At 38.6% G+C, this 19795-nt stretch overlaps 2 protein-coding genes across 6 annotated transcripts in view; both read left to right on the forward strand.

The window, feature by feature from the left end:
- slc12a5b (solute carrier family 12 member 5b) overlaps positions 1 to 9318 on the forward strand; it is a 78456-nt gene extending 69138 nt beyond the window's left edge. Inside the window, exon 26 of the mRNA XM_041799210.1 lies at positions 8020 to 9318. Coding sequence (XP_041655144.1) covers positions 8020 to 9318 — 1299 coding nt within the window. The remainder of the gene's footprint in view (positions 1 to 8019) is intronic.
- A 3549-nt stretch (positions 9319 to 12867) lies between these two features.
- rbm39b (RNA binding motif protein 39b) lies at positions 12868 to 19566 on the forward strand. 5 transcript variants are annotated; one of them, XM_041799228.1, is made up of 15 exons: positions 12868 to 12950; positions 13964 to 14021; positions 15562 to 15611; positions 15734 to 15925; positions 16497 to 16553; positions 16711 to 16828; positions 16915 to 17073; positions 17383 to 17520; positions 17607 to 17672; positions 17762 to 17966; positions 18279 to 18365; positions 18439 to 18535; positions 18630 to 18735; positions 18864 to 18942; positions 19025 to 19566. In XM_041799228.1, exons 2-15 carry the CDS (start codon positions 13971 to 13973, stop codon positions 19123 to 19125), a joined length of 1506 nt encoding a protein of 501 aa, XP_041655162.1. In that variant the 5' UTR covers positions 12868 to 12950; positions 13964 to 13970; the 3' UTR covers positions 19126 to 19566. The 5 variants fall into 5 exon arrangements, with proteins under 5 accessions (XP_041655162.1, XP_041655160.1, XP_041655165.1 ...); XM_041799226.1 differs by having other exon boundaries at positions 12890 to 13088; XM_041799231.1 differs by having other exon boundaries at positions 12890 to 13088; positions 16915 to 17067.
- Positions 19567 to 19795: the final 229 nt, after the last annotated feature.

Genomic DNA, 19795 nt, shown 5'->3' on the forward strand with positions numbered 1-19795 from the left:
CACAGTATCTCAAATATATCCTTAAATTTTCATAAACAGAGGAATTCTTGATTTTTACAGTTGTAACGGGACGTGTCATCATGGTGGCTGACATAGGTTGGGAGTTTGAACCCAACTCTATAACATGCACCTGCTTACACTTAGTATTTCCCTTGAGTACAGAAGCCGTCCCATATTGCCCATATGAGCTGGAAGCAGTGCTAGAGCGCATTCACATCAGGTAGTTGCTAGTTTCATTTAACAATGAGAATTTGTATTACTGTAGGAAAAGTGAGTAAAATTTAAGAGTATATATATATATATATATATATATATGTTTATTTATTTATTTTATGTTGGTCGGTGTAGGGGCAAGCATGACTCTAGTACAACTGAAGCCACACATTAGGCTGTATCTTTTTACTAGTGATGCCCAAAACCTTGTATCTCCAAAATCAGCACTTTTCAAGGAATGAAAAACCCCCGTATTTTTCAGCTGATTTTACACTGAATGGTCATAGTCGGCCTCTTTTTGACACCTTAATTGCTTGAAGTCTGTTAAAACTCACAGACAGAAGTATATGGACACTAATAGCACTGATTTATGAGAAAAAAAATTATGGAAAAATGGAGTTGCAAGGTTTTTTGCCCAATGCCAGTGATTCATAGGCTGCGCAAATTTGCAATGCCCATCCTTAGCTAGACCTTAAAAATACATCAAAATAAACAATGAATTCACAAAAGAAGCCCAGTTTGGATCCAGTTTGACCTCTGCTGGTAACAATTTCCACACACTGTGCCCCTGAACAGAAAAGCTTTGTGTCCATCCATCCATCCATTTTCTATGGTGCTTATCCCGTTCGAGGTCGCGGGGGGCTGGAGCCAATCCCAGCTGTCATTGGGCGAGAGGCGGGGTACACCCTGGACTGGAAGCATCTTGTCACTGTGAAGAATTACAAAAGAGTACCCATTTGATGCTCCATGTGTTACACAGCCTGATACTATGAGTGGAAAAACACAGATCCCTGAGCATCTGATGATTCAGACATTTTTGAAAGGTTATGATAGTAGATGTTGATACATTGTTTTAGTTTTACTGTGAAATATGCATTTGAACTATAGAGCTTTTATATAAACTTTAAAAACAACTTAAAGGTAGCAAAACTGCAAACAAAATTGAAGTTGTAAATGTAAAAAAATTAAAGAAATATATATATAAATATAATTTTTAAACCCTATTAATAGCTAAGGACATTTTAAAAATGAAACAGTGTATGATATTTTTGTCAGAAAGTAATTCAGAAGTTTAATGTAGAAGATTAATTTTTCATAATTGTGTCAAAACATTGATATTGGGGCGCGCCGGTAGTCGAGTGGTTAAGGCGCATGCTATATACGCAGGCGACCCGGGTTCGAATCCGGCCCGTGGCACTATTTCCTGCATGTCTTTCCCCGCTCTCTCCCCTGTTTCCGACTCTATCCCCTGTCCTATACTATCAAATAAAGGCAAAAAGGCCAAAAATAAATCTTTAAAACAAAAACATTGATATTGGTCAATTATTTCAATATCTCATATATATTGTACTACATGCACCATAATTAAAGTACCTGTAAAGTGATAAAAAATATATATATTGTATTTTAGGGTTGTTGTATGACATGGCACTGTGCTATGAATCACCAAGCCAAATTTGAGTCATGTAAGAATTTCTAAGTTTAAAAAATTTAGTTTCAAACTTAGGAAAAATTAGGCTGTAAAATCTGTTCTAGTATGGTGTGGGTGTGTTCACTTAATGAGCTGAAGCCACGCCCACTTACTAGAAATACGAACCTCTCAAATTAAACAAATGCTTCTGATCAGATCGTGGCTGGCAGAGAGAGAGAAGTTGGAGATTAAATTTACTGGAGCTTTTTTGTACCAATTGCTCTGTTACAATATTTTTAATGACCTTTAAGCCACTATGGCTGATAGATTTAAAAAAATTTACCCCACGATTAACAAAAACACAGCACGTATCTGACTGTTAATTTTCAATGAAGGCAGTGACCTTAGCTAACTACAGACTGTACTAAGAGGAACTGCTCTGTGCTTTATATCATTGTAGTGTTGGCTGGGGGGGGGGAACTCGCTGTCAAGACCAGTGATGTCACAGACTCCTATATATGCCCTGCTCAAGTAAGCCAGGAAAGAGGTGAAAAACTTTCTAACAGTCTGAATCAAAAATTCAGTTACACATTGATCTCAGTGTTTTAATATGTTTACAGCAAACTTATTCCACCATACCTGGAGTGTTTCCACACAAAGTTTGAATTTCACTTTACAGGGACTTTAGGAGTCAAAATGTTTAGGAACAGATGCTTACTTGATGTTTTATTGGAGAAATCTAACTCTAACTTAACCTTGCAAAGCAGATGGATAGGCCCATTTCCTTGTTTTCAGTTGCCATGGTTCGCATTATTTTTGGTAGCTGCGCACGCGCACCACGGTCGCGGCTACATCACATGTTTTGTTGCTCTGATTGGCCTGTAAAGATGTGACAGGCAGAATGTTCATCCAATCACACTCTGAGTGTTTTTTCAAATCCTCTGCCCTTCCCCAAACGCTTGGTATTAAAGGTTTCCCAATACTAAGCGTTTGGGGAAGGCGTGGGTTAACTCTAACTTGCTTAGAGCAACTCTTAGCCTTGTTAAGTTTAGCTAGCTTAGCTGAGTTTGGTGAAGCTTGGTTTAGCTTAGTTTAGCTTATCTTAGTTTAGCTTAGCTTAGCTTAGTTTAGTTTAGCATTAAGAAAGACAAGAAAATATTGTTGACATTGTCAAATATATTTAGAGATTTCCTAGTACACCTCACAGATTCTGCATAATTTATGAGTATGGAAACAAAGTTTGTAATATGAAAAGTTCATGATGTAAATTTTTGTCCTAGCGCAGATGTTTATAGTTTGTTTGTTTTTACTCACCTTTCCCCTTTAAATTATATCACTTTTAAAAGTCTTTAATTGAGTTCTAGCAAAGAGAAAGTGCATATCATTCAGTATAATCCCTGAGTTATCACAAGACTTGTAAGTATTTCCATATCTGATTTATTATAGTTTATAACTCTATAGTATAAACCTCACCGGTACACGTGTCCCTTTTAAAGTATCTGTTCCTCCTTTATGACTCTGAAGAGTTTAGCTGTTTGTTCCTGACTAATTAAAAGGAAGAGTTGTTCTCCAGTCGATCCTTCAGTCACTGGTCTGCAGAGGTTTAGACTCATTTTAAACTTGCTGGTATGTGTGTGCGTTTTCCTGTCTGTATGCTGTATGTTTGTGTGTGATCCTGATTAAATGCAGACTGTGTTGTACCTGAACAGAAGGAGGGACGTTTGTACATAGATGTGTGATTTTAGGTTTAGAGACAACCAGTGTGATGTGTGTTAATACAAGTTTTATAGATATAAGAATAGACTGTTTGTATTGTCTCTTCAATGATTAACTTTGTTTTATGTTCTTTAAAGTCCTATGCAATTCATAATGGTTCAAATGAACCAGTTCATATGTTGACACTAAATGCAGCAAATAAAAATCATTTTACTAAAACAGCTCTTTTTTTTTTGTTTCTCCCCTGCATACACTATTAGACAGTTTGTATGCTACTGGTGTTATAATCATATTTTTCATATTTTGACCACCCAAAGTCTTGTGTTTGACAATATAAATGATTTATGTGCAGGCTGCATGGTGGAGCAGTGTTTACTATTGCAGCCTAACAGCAAGAAGGTTACTGGTTCAAATCCTGGTTGGATGGGGTCTTTTGTGTTGAGTTTGTATGTTCCCCACTTGCATTTGTAGGTTCTATCCGGGGACTCTGCAGGACCCTGTCTACTCCTCTAAGGTGAAAAAATATTAAAGCACGATTATAAACATGATGTACAATGGCATATTAGGGCCACCTTTAAAGATTTCTTTTTAAATGTTTTTGGTGCAAAAACATGGATTTTTGGGGGAGAACAAAAAAATTTTGGAGATTATGAAATGATATATTAACAAGAAAACAAGAAAAACAAGAATTAAGATGTAAAATGTCCAAAATTTCACAGAACCTCAAAATTTCAGTGTTTGAAGTCTTAAATTCTGAGCTGCATTTCCTGGACCTTTTCTCTTCCTTGTTTTGCAGTCTGAATGTGTGTGTCAAACCCCAATTACACCAATAAACATAAAAATATGGGAGTATAGATAATTCTATTGTGATGAGTTACAATACATTCAAAAAGTATTCAGTCCCCCTTCACTTTTTTACATTTTGTTATGTTGCAGTCTGATGCTACAATTGCAAAAAAAAAGTCTCATTAATAACCTACACTTAGTACCCCATAATGACAAAGCAAAAACAGAATTTTAGATTTTTTTGCAATTGTATGAAAAATTAAAAAACTAAAATATCCCATTGACATAAATATTCTAAATTCTTTTTGAATAGTCAATTCTTGATTTAAGCTGCAGTTTTTATATGCCAAATTTCCACTTCAGGCTCTTTAAGTGCTTCTTTCTGTGTCTGAGAATCAAAACATAAGGCCTGTTTCCAGTAGAGCTATTCACCAATCACAGCATATCAGTGGCAAAACCAGTGATTGACAGCATAACAGAAATATAAAGCCAAAAAAACCTCAATCGCTCCCTTGTGGCAGGCTATGGTATAGTTAATTGGGACTAATCTCACTGTTAAAGGTTAACAATTCCATAAAGTTTGGAAGGAAAACATTTAAAAATTAATACATTTATTAGACTTAAATATGTACTTTGGTATATTTAAAGTCCGGCCCCCATAGAGTCTGTCAAGAATGTGCCAGCCCTTGTACAAATGTATTGATGGTCCCTACACAAATATAATCACTCCTAATGGAAAATTGTCTTTCACATTTTGATTTTACTTTAGATTCATAATCTGAGATGGCTGTTATGTACATAATTATATTGTTCTCCAAACATTTCACATTTGACTAATGGAGCTCAGCAGAAGTTCAAGCAGGAAGACTGTTTCTTAGTCACCACTTGTCCATATTTCTCCCCTCTTACATTCTTTCTCTCTTTCTGCTCTGGTGACCAGCTGATTAAAAGTTTTCACTCTTCCACATCTGACCAATCTTCATACACACATCATATTATAAATCTGTTGTCCTTTTTCCTGAAGTCATCCTGTTGTTTCAGTGTGGATGCTGCAATCCTCCACCCCAGCCACCTCCATTCAGTTCATCAGCATCTCATCTCATTCTGCATACCTCAGCCTCCTCTTCGAATCCATGTCATTTGTCTCATAGTCCATCCTCTCAGACCTCTGCTCCTCATCTTTTCCTGGATATCTCATCAACACCACGAGTGTCTAGACTCCATAGAGGGGCAAGTACATAAAATCCTCATCATGGTGTCTAATCGCCAGAACACATTTCTATTTAATCAGTCTTTCCTGATTGACCCCCCCGCCCCCAACACCCCACCCACTGCCTCTTTGAAGTATTCTATTTGCCCTTTTTTTTAATGAAGTTCCTGCTAAGAAAAACAAAACCATTGTCAGAGGATTGTTTTCCTTGATGATTTACAGCTTAAGGTTTTGTGCTCTATACTGAGAAGACTGTACTGGATTTTAATAAGCCATATTCTCTATCAGATTTAACATTTTATTGGATATAGAGCTGCAAAAACACCAGCTAGAAATGAAGTGACCTGTTGAAATCTCATGAGGAAGCCCCCTAAAACTCAAAAACACACAAATACACATCCAAAAACATACATCGCCAACACTTAACACCATAACCCCCTTACGTAGCCCCTTACATAATCCTCCATACCTATCTTTTCAGAACATGCTTTGTTAGAGCCGGAAACCCCTAAGGCCTGCTCTATCTTGGCGTGCAAGGCCAGCAGTGTTACACACCCATCAACTCACCCCCAGCACCCATGAACATGATTGCTCTCAGATGTACACATGCCTCTACATAAAAATGAACTGTATCTCCTCTTTCATGGGTAATTTTGTGCAAAAAAGACAGAAATCACAAGAAGTGTCTTTTTAAAGATATTCTCTTATCCTCCCGATACTGAGACATTTTTATTTACTCAGTGACTTTCACCACACCTTCTCTTCTATTAAAGTATTGTTCAAGCATCATTTAGGCACCTGTGCCATTCAAAATGTACTAGTTTAGCACCATTATCAGAAAAAACTATACCAAATCCTACTGAAAGTAGAGTGGAAAAACTGTTCTGGTCTTGATGCAATATAGCAGGGCCTCAAAAAGTCCGTATAGAGGGTGAGATGGTTCGGCCACAGTTTTATCTGCACACTTCAGCATCCTGGAGTGTACAGGTTGTGGAGAGATGGAAGATTTCAGCCAGTCACCCTCTCTGCAGAGCAGATGATTTGCTGCAGCCTGTTCTGAACCCTTGCTGTGACTGCAGTGCACCAGACCATGATGGATGAAGTGAGGATGGACTCAGTGATGGAGGTGTAGAAGAGCACCATCATCTTTGGCAAGCTATGTTCCTGGTGATACCATGGAGGTAAAAAGACTCCACAGGGAAAACTGGGGAGTCATAGAGGGTTACGGGGCATAGGTATGGTCAGTAGCATCCTTCCTAAAATCCTCAACCATCTTCTCCACTATCAACAGGTCACTTCCACCTCTGTGCAGACTTGTCATAACCAGAGATCAGCACCATGAAGGTGGTGTCATCCAGAAACTTCAGGAGCTTGACAGACAGGTGACTGGAGGTGCAGCTGTTGGTGTACAGGGGTCAGGTCAGGTCAGGTATGGGAGCATCGGCAACTTCACTGTATCAACCTTGGTCCTGTACTGCTCTGGCCTCCAGATGGCCATAGCCCAGGTCTATGACCCATCTCTCCAGGTATCCTCCCAGCTGCCCATTCCACAAGGCACATGGCCGCCCTTGGCATCCTGACCAGCTCAGCATGGTTCTCGGCACCGAGTACATGTTAAGCGCTGGGTGTCCGTAAAAGCACAGCTGCTGTTCCTGCATCATCCCATCCCTGCTCTCCTGAGTACGTCAGCCTTATGTCTTGCCAACAATTCCCAAAAGAGAAGTTGTCACAAAGGAGTCCAGTCTGATCATCAGTTCAGGCCTCACAAGGACTGAAAGACTTTCCTCCACATGCTCAGATACCAGGAACACCACACTGTCTTGCTCAGTGTACCCATCACCCCGTGTGCAAGTCCAAGCCTGCAGCTGATCTCAGCCTTGCAGTAAGTAGATCGATAGATTATGCTGCCAAAGTATATGTGCTCCTCTACAGCTTTAATACTCTCACTGTTCTCAGACACAGATTCGATGGCAGCATCTTAGGCATCCCCAAATGCCTGGATCTTTGTTTTGGCCCAGGAGATGTGCATCCCCATTTCTCATTTCCACCTTATATGCTACAAACAGATGAAAAGTGGGGAAGGAAAGCTGAATTAAAGGTTGGGGGGGGGGGTTCTTATAGGGGGCAAAATGAGAAAATAGAAAATCAGACATAAAAGGTGAGAAGGGAATAAACATGGAAAGAAAAGAAGAAAGTCAGATCCACCAACTTGTTTGAATGAACAGAGTTCAGTTAAGAGGAGCAGAGCATGTCATTGTTATTTCTTTTCTTGGTTAATGAACTGAAGGGTGTGCAGACTTTATGATATCAGCTACTGTGAATTTGAATTGTGCTCTGAGATAACCACAAAATGCAAAAATGCTGATGTATCACAATCACGGATCTTTTACAATGGCCAAAGTCCTCACAGCAGTGTTTCCCCCTAAGCCAAGTGTTGCTTGGTTTTTCTAAGAGCGAGCAGACTTCAACAAAGCCTCTGACCTGTGACTCTTATCTAAACACTGATAAACCATACTGCAACAGAAATGACTTGCATTTGCTCCAAAGAGTAGTCAGGATGAAGACACAGCCAACCAACCTCCGGGTGAGGTTACCGGTGTTTGTGCTTGTCATAGAGGTGATCATTGTTGCCTTGTATGCTGCTTTTGTCACCTACGATGATCATGCAGATGCCAGATTGCAGAGCAACACGACCAACCCCATGGACAATGCTGTTTATAGGGACTACCCTTTTTTCACAGACATACAGGTCATGATATTCCTTGGCTTTGGCTGTCTGCTGGCTTTTTTCAGACTGTATGGCTTTGGTGGAATGGCTTTTAACTTTCTTACGGCTACTTTTGCAATCCAATGGGCCATTTTGGTGCAGGGATACTTCCAGTTCAGCCATGATGGTAAGATCCACCTTGGAGTGATCAACCTCATAAATGCAGAGTTTGCCTGTGCAGTGGTGTTGATATCTTTTGGGGCAGTGCTGGGGAAGACCAGTCCTCTGCAGCTGCTGGTCATGGCCCTGCTGGAGGTGCCAGTGTTTGCAGTCACAGAATGGGCTGTGCTTAAGTATCTGAAGATCAACGACGCAGGAGGGTCTATACTTATCCACCTTTTTGCCTGTTATTTTGGCTTGGGTGTCACATTTATTCTGTACCGGCCTTGCTTAAATGAAGGCCATGCAAAGGAGAACACCAGCTACCACTCTGACATCCTGGCCTTAATGGGAACCCTGTTCCTCTGGGTGTTCTGGCCTTCTTTTAACTCAGCGTTAACCCTGAAAGGAGATGATCAGCACAGAGCCATCCTGCACACCTTCATTGGCCTCAGTGCCTCCACGCTCACAGCCTTCGCTCTCTCAGCAATGTTGAACAAGAACGGTAAGCTCACCATGGCTGATGTTCAGAACGTGACCCTGGCTGGAGGCGTGACCGTGGGAGCATCTGTGGATATGATGATATCGCCTGCAGCTGCATACGCTCTGGGTATGATGGGCTGTACTGCTTGCATGCTTGGATACAAGTACCTGAGCCCCTTCTTGGCACGGCGTCTCAGAATCCAGGATCAATGTGGGATACATAATCTGCACGGTCTAACAGGACTAATATCCTGTGCTGCTGGGATATGTGCTATACTGATGGCTGCTGAGGATGTTTATGGCCCCAGTTTCTATGAGATCTTTACCCACAGAGCTCCAGTGGAAGGAGACCCGAAGCTGCAGGAGCTCCAGATGTTGATCCCTGGTTTGAAGCCGGGTTTAGGGAGGACTGCCCGGGAACAGGCGTTCTTCCAGGTAGCAGCTGTGGTCTCCACCATCAGCGCATCAGCACTGGGAGGGATCCTCACAGGCTTCATTTTAAAGATGCCATACCTCGCACCCCCATCTGATGACTTGTGTTTTGATGATGAGTTGTTTTTTGAAGTCCCTCCAGACTATGATTCTCCCTTTAGACTGAAAAACACAGTAACAACAGATGATTCAACTGTTTAACTGCAAAAGAGATGTGCAGATGGAAAGACTGTAATGTAGCGGTCATTATTATTAATGATAAAACAATATACATAAGTGGCACTGTCCAGCACTGTGAAGCACAACTAGTAGTGATGTTATGTGTGGTGTTCTTAATAAATGGAAAAAAAAAATCAAATAAAATGAAGTATCAGGGCTCTGACAGCCAAGACTTATGGAGTGCTTGGAGTGACATAATTATTTTTAAAGGGATGGCTTATCAGGCTGTGCCAGCAGTGCTGCTGACTGGATGGGCCCGCCCCAATTGTGATTTATTTATGATGTCAGTGCAGGTGTGTTGGACATGAAGTATTAATGCTAGCATCCTAGCTAACAGCAACCTAAGTTTGGAGCTGGAAAGTGTGTCATGCTGTTATTGGGCCTGATGTTGAAATTGTTTAATCATGTCACTTTTTAACCATTTATCACAACTCTGTCAATCCATTTTTGCCATTTCTAACTTTTTTTTTTACCACTTTTTGCCACTTTTAACACATTTTCACCACTTTGACCTATTTTCAACTATTTTGCCTCCAGTTTCTGTTTTGCCAATTTTAACATATTTTCTTCACTTTTATTTACTTTAAACACATTTTAGCCCCTTTTTTCCACTTTAAAAATATTTGCGCTAGTTTTGCAAGTAAACACATTTTCATGATGTTTTACTACTCGAAAGCAATTTGCACCACTTCAAACACATTTTCGCCACTATTTTCCACTCAAAACAAACTTTTGTTACTTTTTGCCACCTCTGTAGCGCGCACACCTACGACGTCACGTGATTGTTGCTCTGATTGGCGCGTAAATATGTGACAGGCAGAACGTACATCCAATCACCCTCTGAGTTTTTTCAAAGGCTCTGCCCTTTCCTAAACGCTGTTTATGAGTACTTTACCAGACAGATGTCTGAAACAAATCTATCCATCTTTTGCCACTAACACATTTTCTCCACTTTATTTTGCCACTTTTAACACATTTCCTAAACCTTTATTTTGCCACTTTAAAACATTTTCTCAGTTTTTATTTTGCCACTTATAACACATTTCACCACTTTTATTTTGCCACCTTTAGTTTTTTTTTAACATATACTTGATACTTTTGACGTTGTTTACCAATTTTTGCCACTCAAACTGTTTTGCCACATTTAACATACTTTGAGAACTTTTTGCCACTTTTACCAATTTTGACAACTTTTTTTCTTTACTACTCTAGTCCATTTTAGAATGTTTTGCCATTTTTGCATTATTTCACAATTATTTCTTTTTTTTTTTTTTTTACTAAAGGTGTCACAGTTTCTTTTTATTTTCTAGAATCATGGTGTCTGACATTACTTTCTGAATGGTTCTGATAAGAGTGATTAATAACAACAACTTTCACCACAGAATCTGCATGTTTATGCAGCCTGTTGCTGCTCTTGATCATCATTTACATCAAATGATTGCCATAGTGCAGGACAAATGTAGTAGTATCATAGAGCACCTGAGATCTATTTCATTAACATCTCAGTTGTGTTAATGCTAATCTTAGTATGATCATTCACCATCATGGTTATTAACACTAATGCTGCACATACTTGTACCATTATTACAGGAATTTTAGCCATTGAATGAGAAATTGAGATTATGATGCGTTTATGGTCAGAGCAAAAATAAATTCATCTTATTGTTCTGCTTGTTTGTCTCGGTGTCTCTCTATCCCTACACCTTCATCACACTTTAAGCAGATGACTGTTCAACATGAGTCTGGTTCTGCAGGAGGTTTATGCTGCTCAGTGGAAGTTTCTACATGGCAATGTAACTTTTCTAAATGTGTCTTAGCACTGAGATCATGGTAGATTAAAGTGGGTCTTTCTAAATAATAAAGAGTACAAGATGGACCTTCCCTCTTTGTAAAGGGCCTTGAGATAACATTTGTTAATGGCGGTACACAAATAAGGATTGATTGATCAGTTGGTTGATTGATTGATCCTCAAACTGTGTGTAAATTTCATTCCTAGGTAATGTTTAAGTCACTCAAAGTGTAAACTTTTTTAAGTGGTTAAGATCCAAGATCTCGTTTCCTGGTGACGATAAACTGTAGCTAAAAAAAAGAGACAGATTTACTACTAATGAAATAGTTATGTATCCCATATTTTTAGATGGGATTTGTTGGTAGGTTTCTCATGTATCTGTTTTCTATTAATGCTGTTTTGAAGTTGTTGGTGAAACCAACTTCATTGAAATATCAGAGTAAAAGCCTAGCTTACTTTAAGGAAAATTAACCTGACCCTTATCAAAGAACCAAAAAAGGCCCCAGTGGAATTATTGTGGCATATATGTTATTATTGATATAAGTATTTGGACAAATCTGTCTATTTTGATTAACATTTTTCTTTTTCTGGTTTGAAGCTTACAGATTAGGTGATTAACAGTAATTGTTTAAATAATGTATGGGTAATTTTTAGCTTGTTTGTTTGTTTTCAACTTTTTTGCATTGATTTCTAAATCAAGATCAGACCTGATCAAATATTGAATACTGATTAACTTTGAGGAAGTTAACCATATGTCAGTTTAAGTGCAAAACTCTGATGTCTGCAAGGTTTAAAAAAAAAAAAAAAAAAAAACAGAAAGAAAATGAAATGTTTTCCATATACTACATCTAAATTGAAGGGGATTATCACAGCCTTAAATATGTTAATAGTGAGCAACCACTTTGATTGTTATGCATTATAATTTTTCTACGTTTTAATAAATTGTTGCACCCAGAGTTAAAGTCCAAAAACAGACCCCTTTAATAGCAATAAAAATATTACATATCAAAAAATATTTTTTCTGTCAAGATCAGACCCAATCAAAAATGTATATTTTTTTTAAATAGGAATTTAACCCATCCATTGCCAGTTTTGGAGCAAAAACCTGTTTTTTATCTTAATAAATGCCCACACAAAAGGAGGAATAGTTTTATATTCTACATAAAAATTGGATTTCCTTGAAGGGGATTATTTCAAGGGGATTTTATTTTAAGATTTTAATGAATGGTCACATGAGTAACCCTATAGAAAACCAGAAAACAAAGCATGTAATTTCCCCTCATGCCAAAAATTTTGGAAATGGCTGGCAATTGATAACGAACAGGAAAAACTGCAAATTTGAAGCAGTGACTCCAAAATGAAAGCCTAACATAGTATAATTCATATTTGTCAATAGTCAATAGTTGGAGGATCAGAATTAGTGTTTTAATGGGTTTCAAATGGGTATTTTTGGTCATGAACACCCTGAAAGTAAACAAAGTGAACAGAGCTTATTGACCCTACAGGTTCTGATATTGAAATTTCAAAATTAGGTTGGCACAGATACCCTCCAAAATGTATGTTGTTAGCATTCCCATTGTCAAAACAATAATAAAAACAGGAATATAATAATATAATATATTAACCACCGAAGTGGTGTGACAAATGAACTGTTTCGTAAAAAGAGAGTTGTAATACAAAGTACCACCACTAGGTCGCAGTAAGGAAGATCCAAGTGTTGCCATAGCTGTAACTCTTTCAGCACAGGAAGACGACGAAGAAGAACGAAGGCGAGCATTTTGATACCAGGCCACAAGCAGATACCGATAGTTGCTAACAGAAAAAGGTTATATAACATCGAATATTTTGATTGTATCTCTGCTTCTCGTAATCTTCCTATAGGGAAGCGTCGAGTTTTACCTCAAAAGTGGCACATTTTCCGTGATATTTTGACTCTGGTACATCATTTCATCACTTTTAAACGGTAACGTCAATGTTTGCTATCAAGGCTAGCTTGCTACCGGGGAAACGCCGTTAGCTGGCCATATTGGCTGCCCACTGTTGACTTAGCGCTTGTTTTTCAAACGTTGACGTGACTTGGCCTACTGTAGACCGTTTCAAGTGGATTCTCTAAACGTGGGTCGTTTTTAGCTAATTTTTCTACGTCTGTTAGTATTTATAGTAATAGTATCGCCTAACGCATTGACACACTATTAATAACGAGGGCTATTTAAAGAAGCTAACGTAAGCAGACGTTAAAACGTCGAAGACGCTCTCGAGGGGCTAGTCAGTGTTAGCATCGTGTTCACTGCAACGCGTGTTTTATCATACAAGGTTATTTACAACGCCAGTTCCCTTATACATACTTTAATATTCGAGTATTTTGATCATTGGCGTCGTGATTCTTATAATGATTAAGGTCTGTGTTTAAATTATCCGATATGAAGTTGAATCTGAATATTGCGGACATTTCGCGGAAGTTGGTGCGAACTCAGACACTCCGTCTGGTTATGTTGTTGTTGCCTTCTGGCGTATTTTTAGCTCACGGACTTTATATACACTGTATTTATTCTCACAGACTGTAATTTTCGATGTGAATCTCTGCAATGTAGATGTGACGGTTTGTGCAACACATTGAAATTTCTGTGCGTGAAGGCATAATGTTAGAATACAATTCTTGGAAGCTTTTACTTCCGTGGGTTTGTATGTGGAAGATCGGACAATGTTTGAGTGTGGGCTGTGCGCGAAGGGGGTTAACAATCAATGGCAAAGAAACGTAGTTTCCAGCAAAGTATTTACGGAAGCTACAGTTCTAGATTCCCACGTGCACAATATTCACTGTTGTCTCTTTTCCCATAGGATCATCATGGCTGATGATTTTGACGTTGAGGCCATGCTGGAGGCCCCATACAGAAAGGTGGGTTGCAGAATACAGAGATATGAGGCCTGACTTGCTGTTATGATTTACTCTTTTTGAGTCCTATATATTTGCTTATGTGTCAAAGTTTTCTTGAATGTTGTGTGGTGTGATTGAGTATTTAAAACGCAATACAGAATTATAAATAAATCCACATCTATCTCTCTTTATAGACTTCCCTAATGATATCTCACCTCTACTCCCATGAATTCATCTTTGATTCCACTGTGAACTGTGAAAAAAAGGAAGGTAGTTATTGTGCATATACTGATGTACTGTGGTTCACCTTAGGACTAAAAGAGATTCAACCTAGAACATCCAATCCGTATTCGGTTGTAAAAAGGTGAATGCCAGTGGTAAATAAGCCCAAACTTTACCTATTCAGCAAAGGAGGCAGTATTTAGATTTACATTTTGCATGCAAGTACAAATAGAAATGTGCACCCAGATTTAATCTATTGAAAATTATTTGAATGATAAAGTATTTTTTCTGTTTTTGAAGAAAATACATCCAAGTATTCCCAAACATATTAAAACTTTCAGTTTTGTATTATGTGTATTTTGTTTTATGAAGAATCATGCATTAAAATGTAAAGCTGAAGGAAAAAACTTTTTTTTTTTGTTTTTGTTCTTGAAATATCTTGTTTGAAATTGCAGAACATTTAGTTGTCAGACTTCGTAGATTAAATGCATGATCCATGGTGATTTTAATGCAAAACCCAAATAATTTTTCCGATGTAAAAATGAATACTGCCTCTTTGCACTAGTCAGTTGTATTGTCAATAAGCATCTTGATTTTTGCATGCTACAGAATACCACAGATATTTTATTAATTATTAGAACAACTGTAAAACATCTATCTACTTTTGTTTTATAAATTACTTTTCTGTAGCGCATACTTCCTTAAGTCAGACGATTGGAGTTATTACCTTTATTATTGGAAAACTCAAGATAATGGAAGTGTAACACGTAGCTGAATAAACTGATTTATTTAACTTTGATTTTTTTTTATTTATTTTTATGGACCTCAATATTACTAAGAAGTGTGAATCCCTGTTTGCTTCAGGGCAAGATGTGTGACAGAGGTGGCATCGAGCTCTTACAGTCCAAGAACGAAAATGGGTGAAGATCACTGGACTGACACCAACCACACAGGATCTCTTTTAGTGGCCATGGGCCGTGCGTGGTCACATGATTAGGCACAAATAGTGGCATGGGTACGGCCTATTAGGAGGGGAATGGTGGAAATGATGTGACTACTGTGAAAGCCTCCTGAACTCTGCTAATGTTGGACACTCTCCCTTAACTGTGCTTTGTAGCATTAAGTACTAAGCAGCCTTGTAAAAAAAAAAAAAAAAAACAGGAGGGGATTGGCAGCTATTGGGGTGGTAGAAGGACACTGTCCAGACATGAAGTTTGAAGTATTATTATTAATTGAATATATTCTGCATTTTCTCTTGTCCCACCCCACCCCCTTTACCTTGACGACTTGAAATGTCTCATCTACGTCCTCATGATGTTCTTCTATGAACCTTGCTTAGGATGAGAACAAGTCCTCTCATGCAAACGGACATGAAGATTCAAGCAAGAAGTAAGTTTTAAATACAATGTTTTAAATATCTGTTTTTTAGTATCAATATTGATGAAGTATGAAAATATTAATCATTTTATGTAACTGGTATTTGCAAAACTAACCGTTTTGACTTGTTTCAGGAAAAGGAGGAGTCGAAGCAGGAGCCGGAGCCCAGGCTCTAAGAAGAGAAGGAGCAGAAGCAGAGACAAAAAGAAGGGGAAGAAGAGGAGCAGGAGCCGAGAGAGAAAACGAAGCCGCAGCAGAGAGCGCCATCGCAGTCGCTCTCGAAGCAGAGAACGTTCTGGGCGGTACAAAGCACGCAAAAGCCCCATGTAAGTGACTAGTTGAACTTGATGGCATGTTTATTCACTTACACAGTTCTGAAACATCTATTACTATTTGGCTCACACTGTTTAGTTGTTGGATTGCATGTTTAAAAATGAGTTTATAATTAGAGATATTGTTCTGGAAGTTTATCTAAACTTAAATTTACGTCTACTAACAGATAAGGCAGTCTGATCATAAACCAACTCACTAGGACTTAGGCGCCCAGACACAGTTTGAAAGACACTACCAGTTTACAGTAAAAAGTCTGGCTCTATTGAAAAGTTCCTGAAAGCATGTCAGTGAGTCGGGACGAAGTTTGGGCCCTTAAGCTAAAGCAGCCAAGTGGAAGTCAGCCATCATGTCAGTAGTTGTTTACAGTCTTGTGTTCTCTATTTAATGCCAAAGTGTCTCCTGTTTGAAGAGCCTTTTATACAAATAAGAACCAGATTAATTTGTAATTCTTAAACCAGAGCATAAAATCTTCCAATGAAGTAATTGTGAGTACTGCAGACCCACCAGTCCTTTTTGTCCACTTATTTTAAATTGGCAAAGTAATTAGTCTTCCTCTCATTTTAGCCGAAAACGATCCAGAAGTCGGAGCCCTCCATTCAAAAAAGAAAGGAGCCCCGTCAGGTAAGATCAGTCTTTATGGTGTCACATTTTTGTCTTATAAAATTGTCTCTGATTGACTTTTAAATTTGTCATTAGTCTTAAAATTGCACACATTACAAGCTTGTTTCATTGTAGCTGTGAGATTTTGAAACTCATCTGAGTGTTTTTGCTTTTAAAGACAACCCATCGACAATCTAACACCAGAGGAGAGGGACGCCCGCACAGTTTTCTGTATGCAGCTCGCTGCCAGAATCAGAGCTCGAGATCTGGAAGATTTCTTCTCAGCTGTTGGAAAAGTCAGTTTGTTTCCATGACATAATCACGTATTCTGACCTGAGTTTGCATGGAGAAGTGACCTCTAACAATCTGTTTTCTTTGCTAGGTTAGAGATGTGAGGATGATCTCAGACAGAAACTCCAGGAGGTCAAAGGGGATTGCATACATAGAGTTTGTGGAGGCTTCATCTGTACCACTGGCAATTGGATTGACTGGACAGAGGCTTTTAGGAGTGCCCATCATCGTCCAGGCTTCACAGGTCATGGTAACTTCAAGTATAACCTCCTACTGGACTATTTCTACGCGTTGTGACCGAACATAAAAATAGACCGCTGCCAGGCTGTCTTCATGGGGCAGAAGACTGTCAGCACCCAAAACACTGAGCGGCTGAGTCGTGGGCTCATGAATTCTCTGATGAAATGTTTGAAATGGTCAAACAAAACAGTGCTGGATACACAGCGTTAACAATAAGCCCCTGGTTTAAACAGGTCACACTGGGCTGGGACGCATTCAGTATTTCTAAACCAGTACAGTGAATTAATATAACTACATTACTTTTCAAATGTGATTACAGGCAGAGAAAAACCGGGCTGCAGCAGCTGCCAATAATCTACAGAAGGGTAGCTCTGGCCCAATGCGGCTGTACGTGGGCTCACTGCATTTCAACATCACTGAAGAGATGCTTCGAGGGATTTTTGAACCTTTTGGAAAGGTTAGCTACAAGTTTCTCCAATAAATTATCATTCTTGACAGTCTCTGTAGAGAAACTGACTAAAATGCATTTTTTCTCTTCCATAGATCGAGGGGATCCAGCTGATGATGGATAGTGAGACAGGACGATCCAAAGGATACGGCTTCATATCGGTAACTCCAACATATATGTAGCAAGTATTTGATTTGGCAAAGGTGCGGACTGTTAGTGTTAATTTTACTGTTGTGGTGGGTTTTTTAAGTTTGCAGATGCAGAATGTGCAAAGAAGGCTTTGGAGCAGCTGAACGGCTTTGAGCTGGCTGGGCGCCCAATGAAGGTGGGGCACGTCACAGAGCGCTCAGATTCATCAACAGCAAGCTCAATCTTGGACAATGATGAACTGGAGAGAACTGGTATTGACCTGGGAACAACCGGACGTCTGCAGCTCATGGCTCGACTAGCAGAAGGTGAAGACTTTTTTTTTTTTTGGCTTTTTATGCAATAATCAACAAACGGAAAAAAAAATGATTTGCGACTTTTAAATAAAAATGGATTCAGTCTTTTTGTCAAGAAGAAATTAAAAGAAACAAGGAAGCACTTGTTTACTGACTGGGTGGATCTAATCCAAGGCATAACTGATCCCTCCACATGTAATAAAAGCATACACATATAATTTATAGACACTTAACATATGTGATACAAGAGAGAAACTAATCATTCAAATTCAGATGTGGTCTTTTTGGTAAATATTTTAATCTTTCATTTCTCTTCCCTCACAGGAACTGGTCTGAAGATTCCTCCTGCTGCTCAGCAGGCTCTGCAGATGACTGGCTCCATCCCCTTTGGAAACATCGGTGCTCCACCAGGTACATTAGGATGAAAAATTATTTTTTCCTTTTTCTGTGTAAAAACAATCCTCATAATTACTGTTCGTTTCAGCTGTTCCAACTCCAGCTCCAAGCCAAGCCTTGAACCTCCCATCACAGCCACTGGCCACACACTGCCTTCAGCTGTCCAACCTTTTCAACCCACAATCGTGAGTGCCTCATTTCTAAGATCATTTTTTCTTTCTTCTCTAATGAAAGACAACCCAGTCCTTATTGTTCTTATTATTTCCACTTTTTTTTCAGGGAAAATGATCCAACATGGGCCATTGAGATCCAGGATGACGTTATTGAGGAGTGCAACAAACATGGAGGAATTGTTCACATTTATGTTGATAAAAATTCTCCTCAAGTAAGTACAAAAAGCTTTCACCCAAATAGCAAATTTTATTTGAAGCTGTAGGACATGAAGGGTAAAACTGGTGTGACTGGGTACTTTGGTTTTGATGAATTATTGAACCTCCTTTTCTTTTTGTTAAGGGTAATGTGTATGTGAAGTGTCCATCAATACCAGCAGCGATGGCAACAGTAAATGCACTTCATGGGCGCTGGTTTGCAGGTATGTTAATCTGTTATTTGGTTGTAATCTTTGAAATCTATTGTGCTTTCTGAGTTACATTTTCTTCTTCTTTCCCTTCCAGGTAAAATGATAACAGCTGCCTATGTTCCCTTACCGACCTACCACAACCTTTTCCCAGATTCAGTAACAGCTAAGCAGCTTTTGATGCCAACACGTCGATAGTCTGATACAAGCTTATGAAAGTTCATGTAAATACATTTGTTTGCGTTTATGGAAATGTCATTGAAACAGACGCATTGAAATTAGTCGGCTGTGTGTAATAAAAGTTGCCTCACGTTCATGTGTTGACCTATGGAGAATAGGCATTCTCTTTTGAGTTGCTTTTCAGATTTTTTGTGGGTTTTGTGTTGTAAAACTACCACTGAGAAGTAATCTGCAGGTATCTATTGGTCTGTATGTTTTTAAATATTACTGTCTTATCTGCTTGTTTAAAATCAACAGTTTTAGATTTAAGAGAAATTCAGAGAAATTCAGAGCTAAGTTGGGTTAATAGGCCTTAAATGCCAAAAGTATATCAATGTCATGAATAATCCTTTGTAACTTTTTACAGCCATAATTTCATTTTTTTGTATGAAGGCTCCCAATAAACTTTGGCAGATTTGACTTTCGAGTTTTGTCTTCTCAGGCCAGGTACTTTTTAAAAAAAAATAAAAAATTAAATTATTTACTCACTGAAGTCAGAGGATCATATTGTTGAATTGTATATCAAGCAAATTAGGTCTAAATTGTAAATATCAAAGGTAGGTGTACATTTGTATAACTTGAATACTTCCGAAATTACTAGTCTGTAAACAGTTAAAATAAAATAAGCCATAAACCATCACTCCTCAAG

The sequence above is a fragment of the Cheilinus undulatus genome, linkage group 11 (genome assembly GCF_018320785.1).
Source record: "Cheilinus undulatus linkage group 11, ASM1832078v1, whole genome shotgun sequence".
NCBI classification, from domain to species: domain Eukaryota; kingdom Metazoa; phylum Chordata; class Actinopteri; order Labriformes; family Labridae; genus Cheilinus; species Cheilinus undulatus.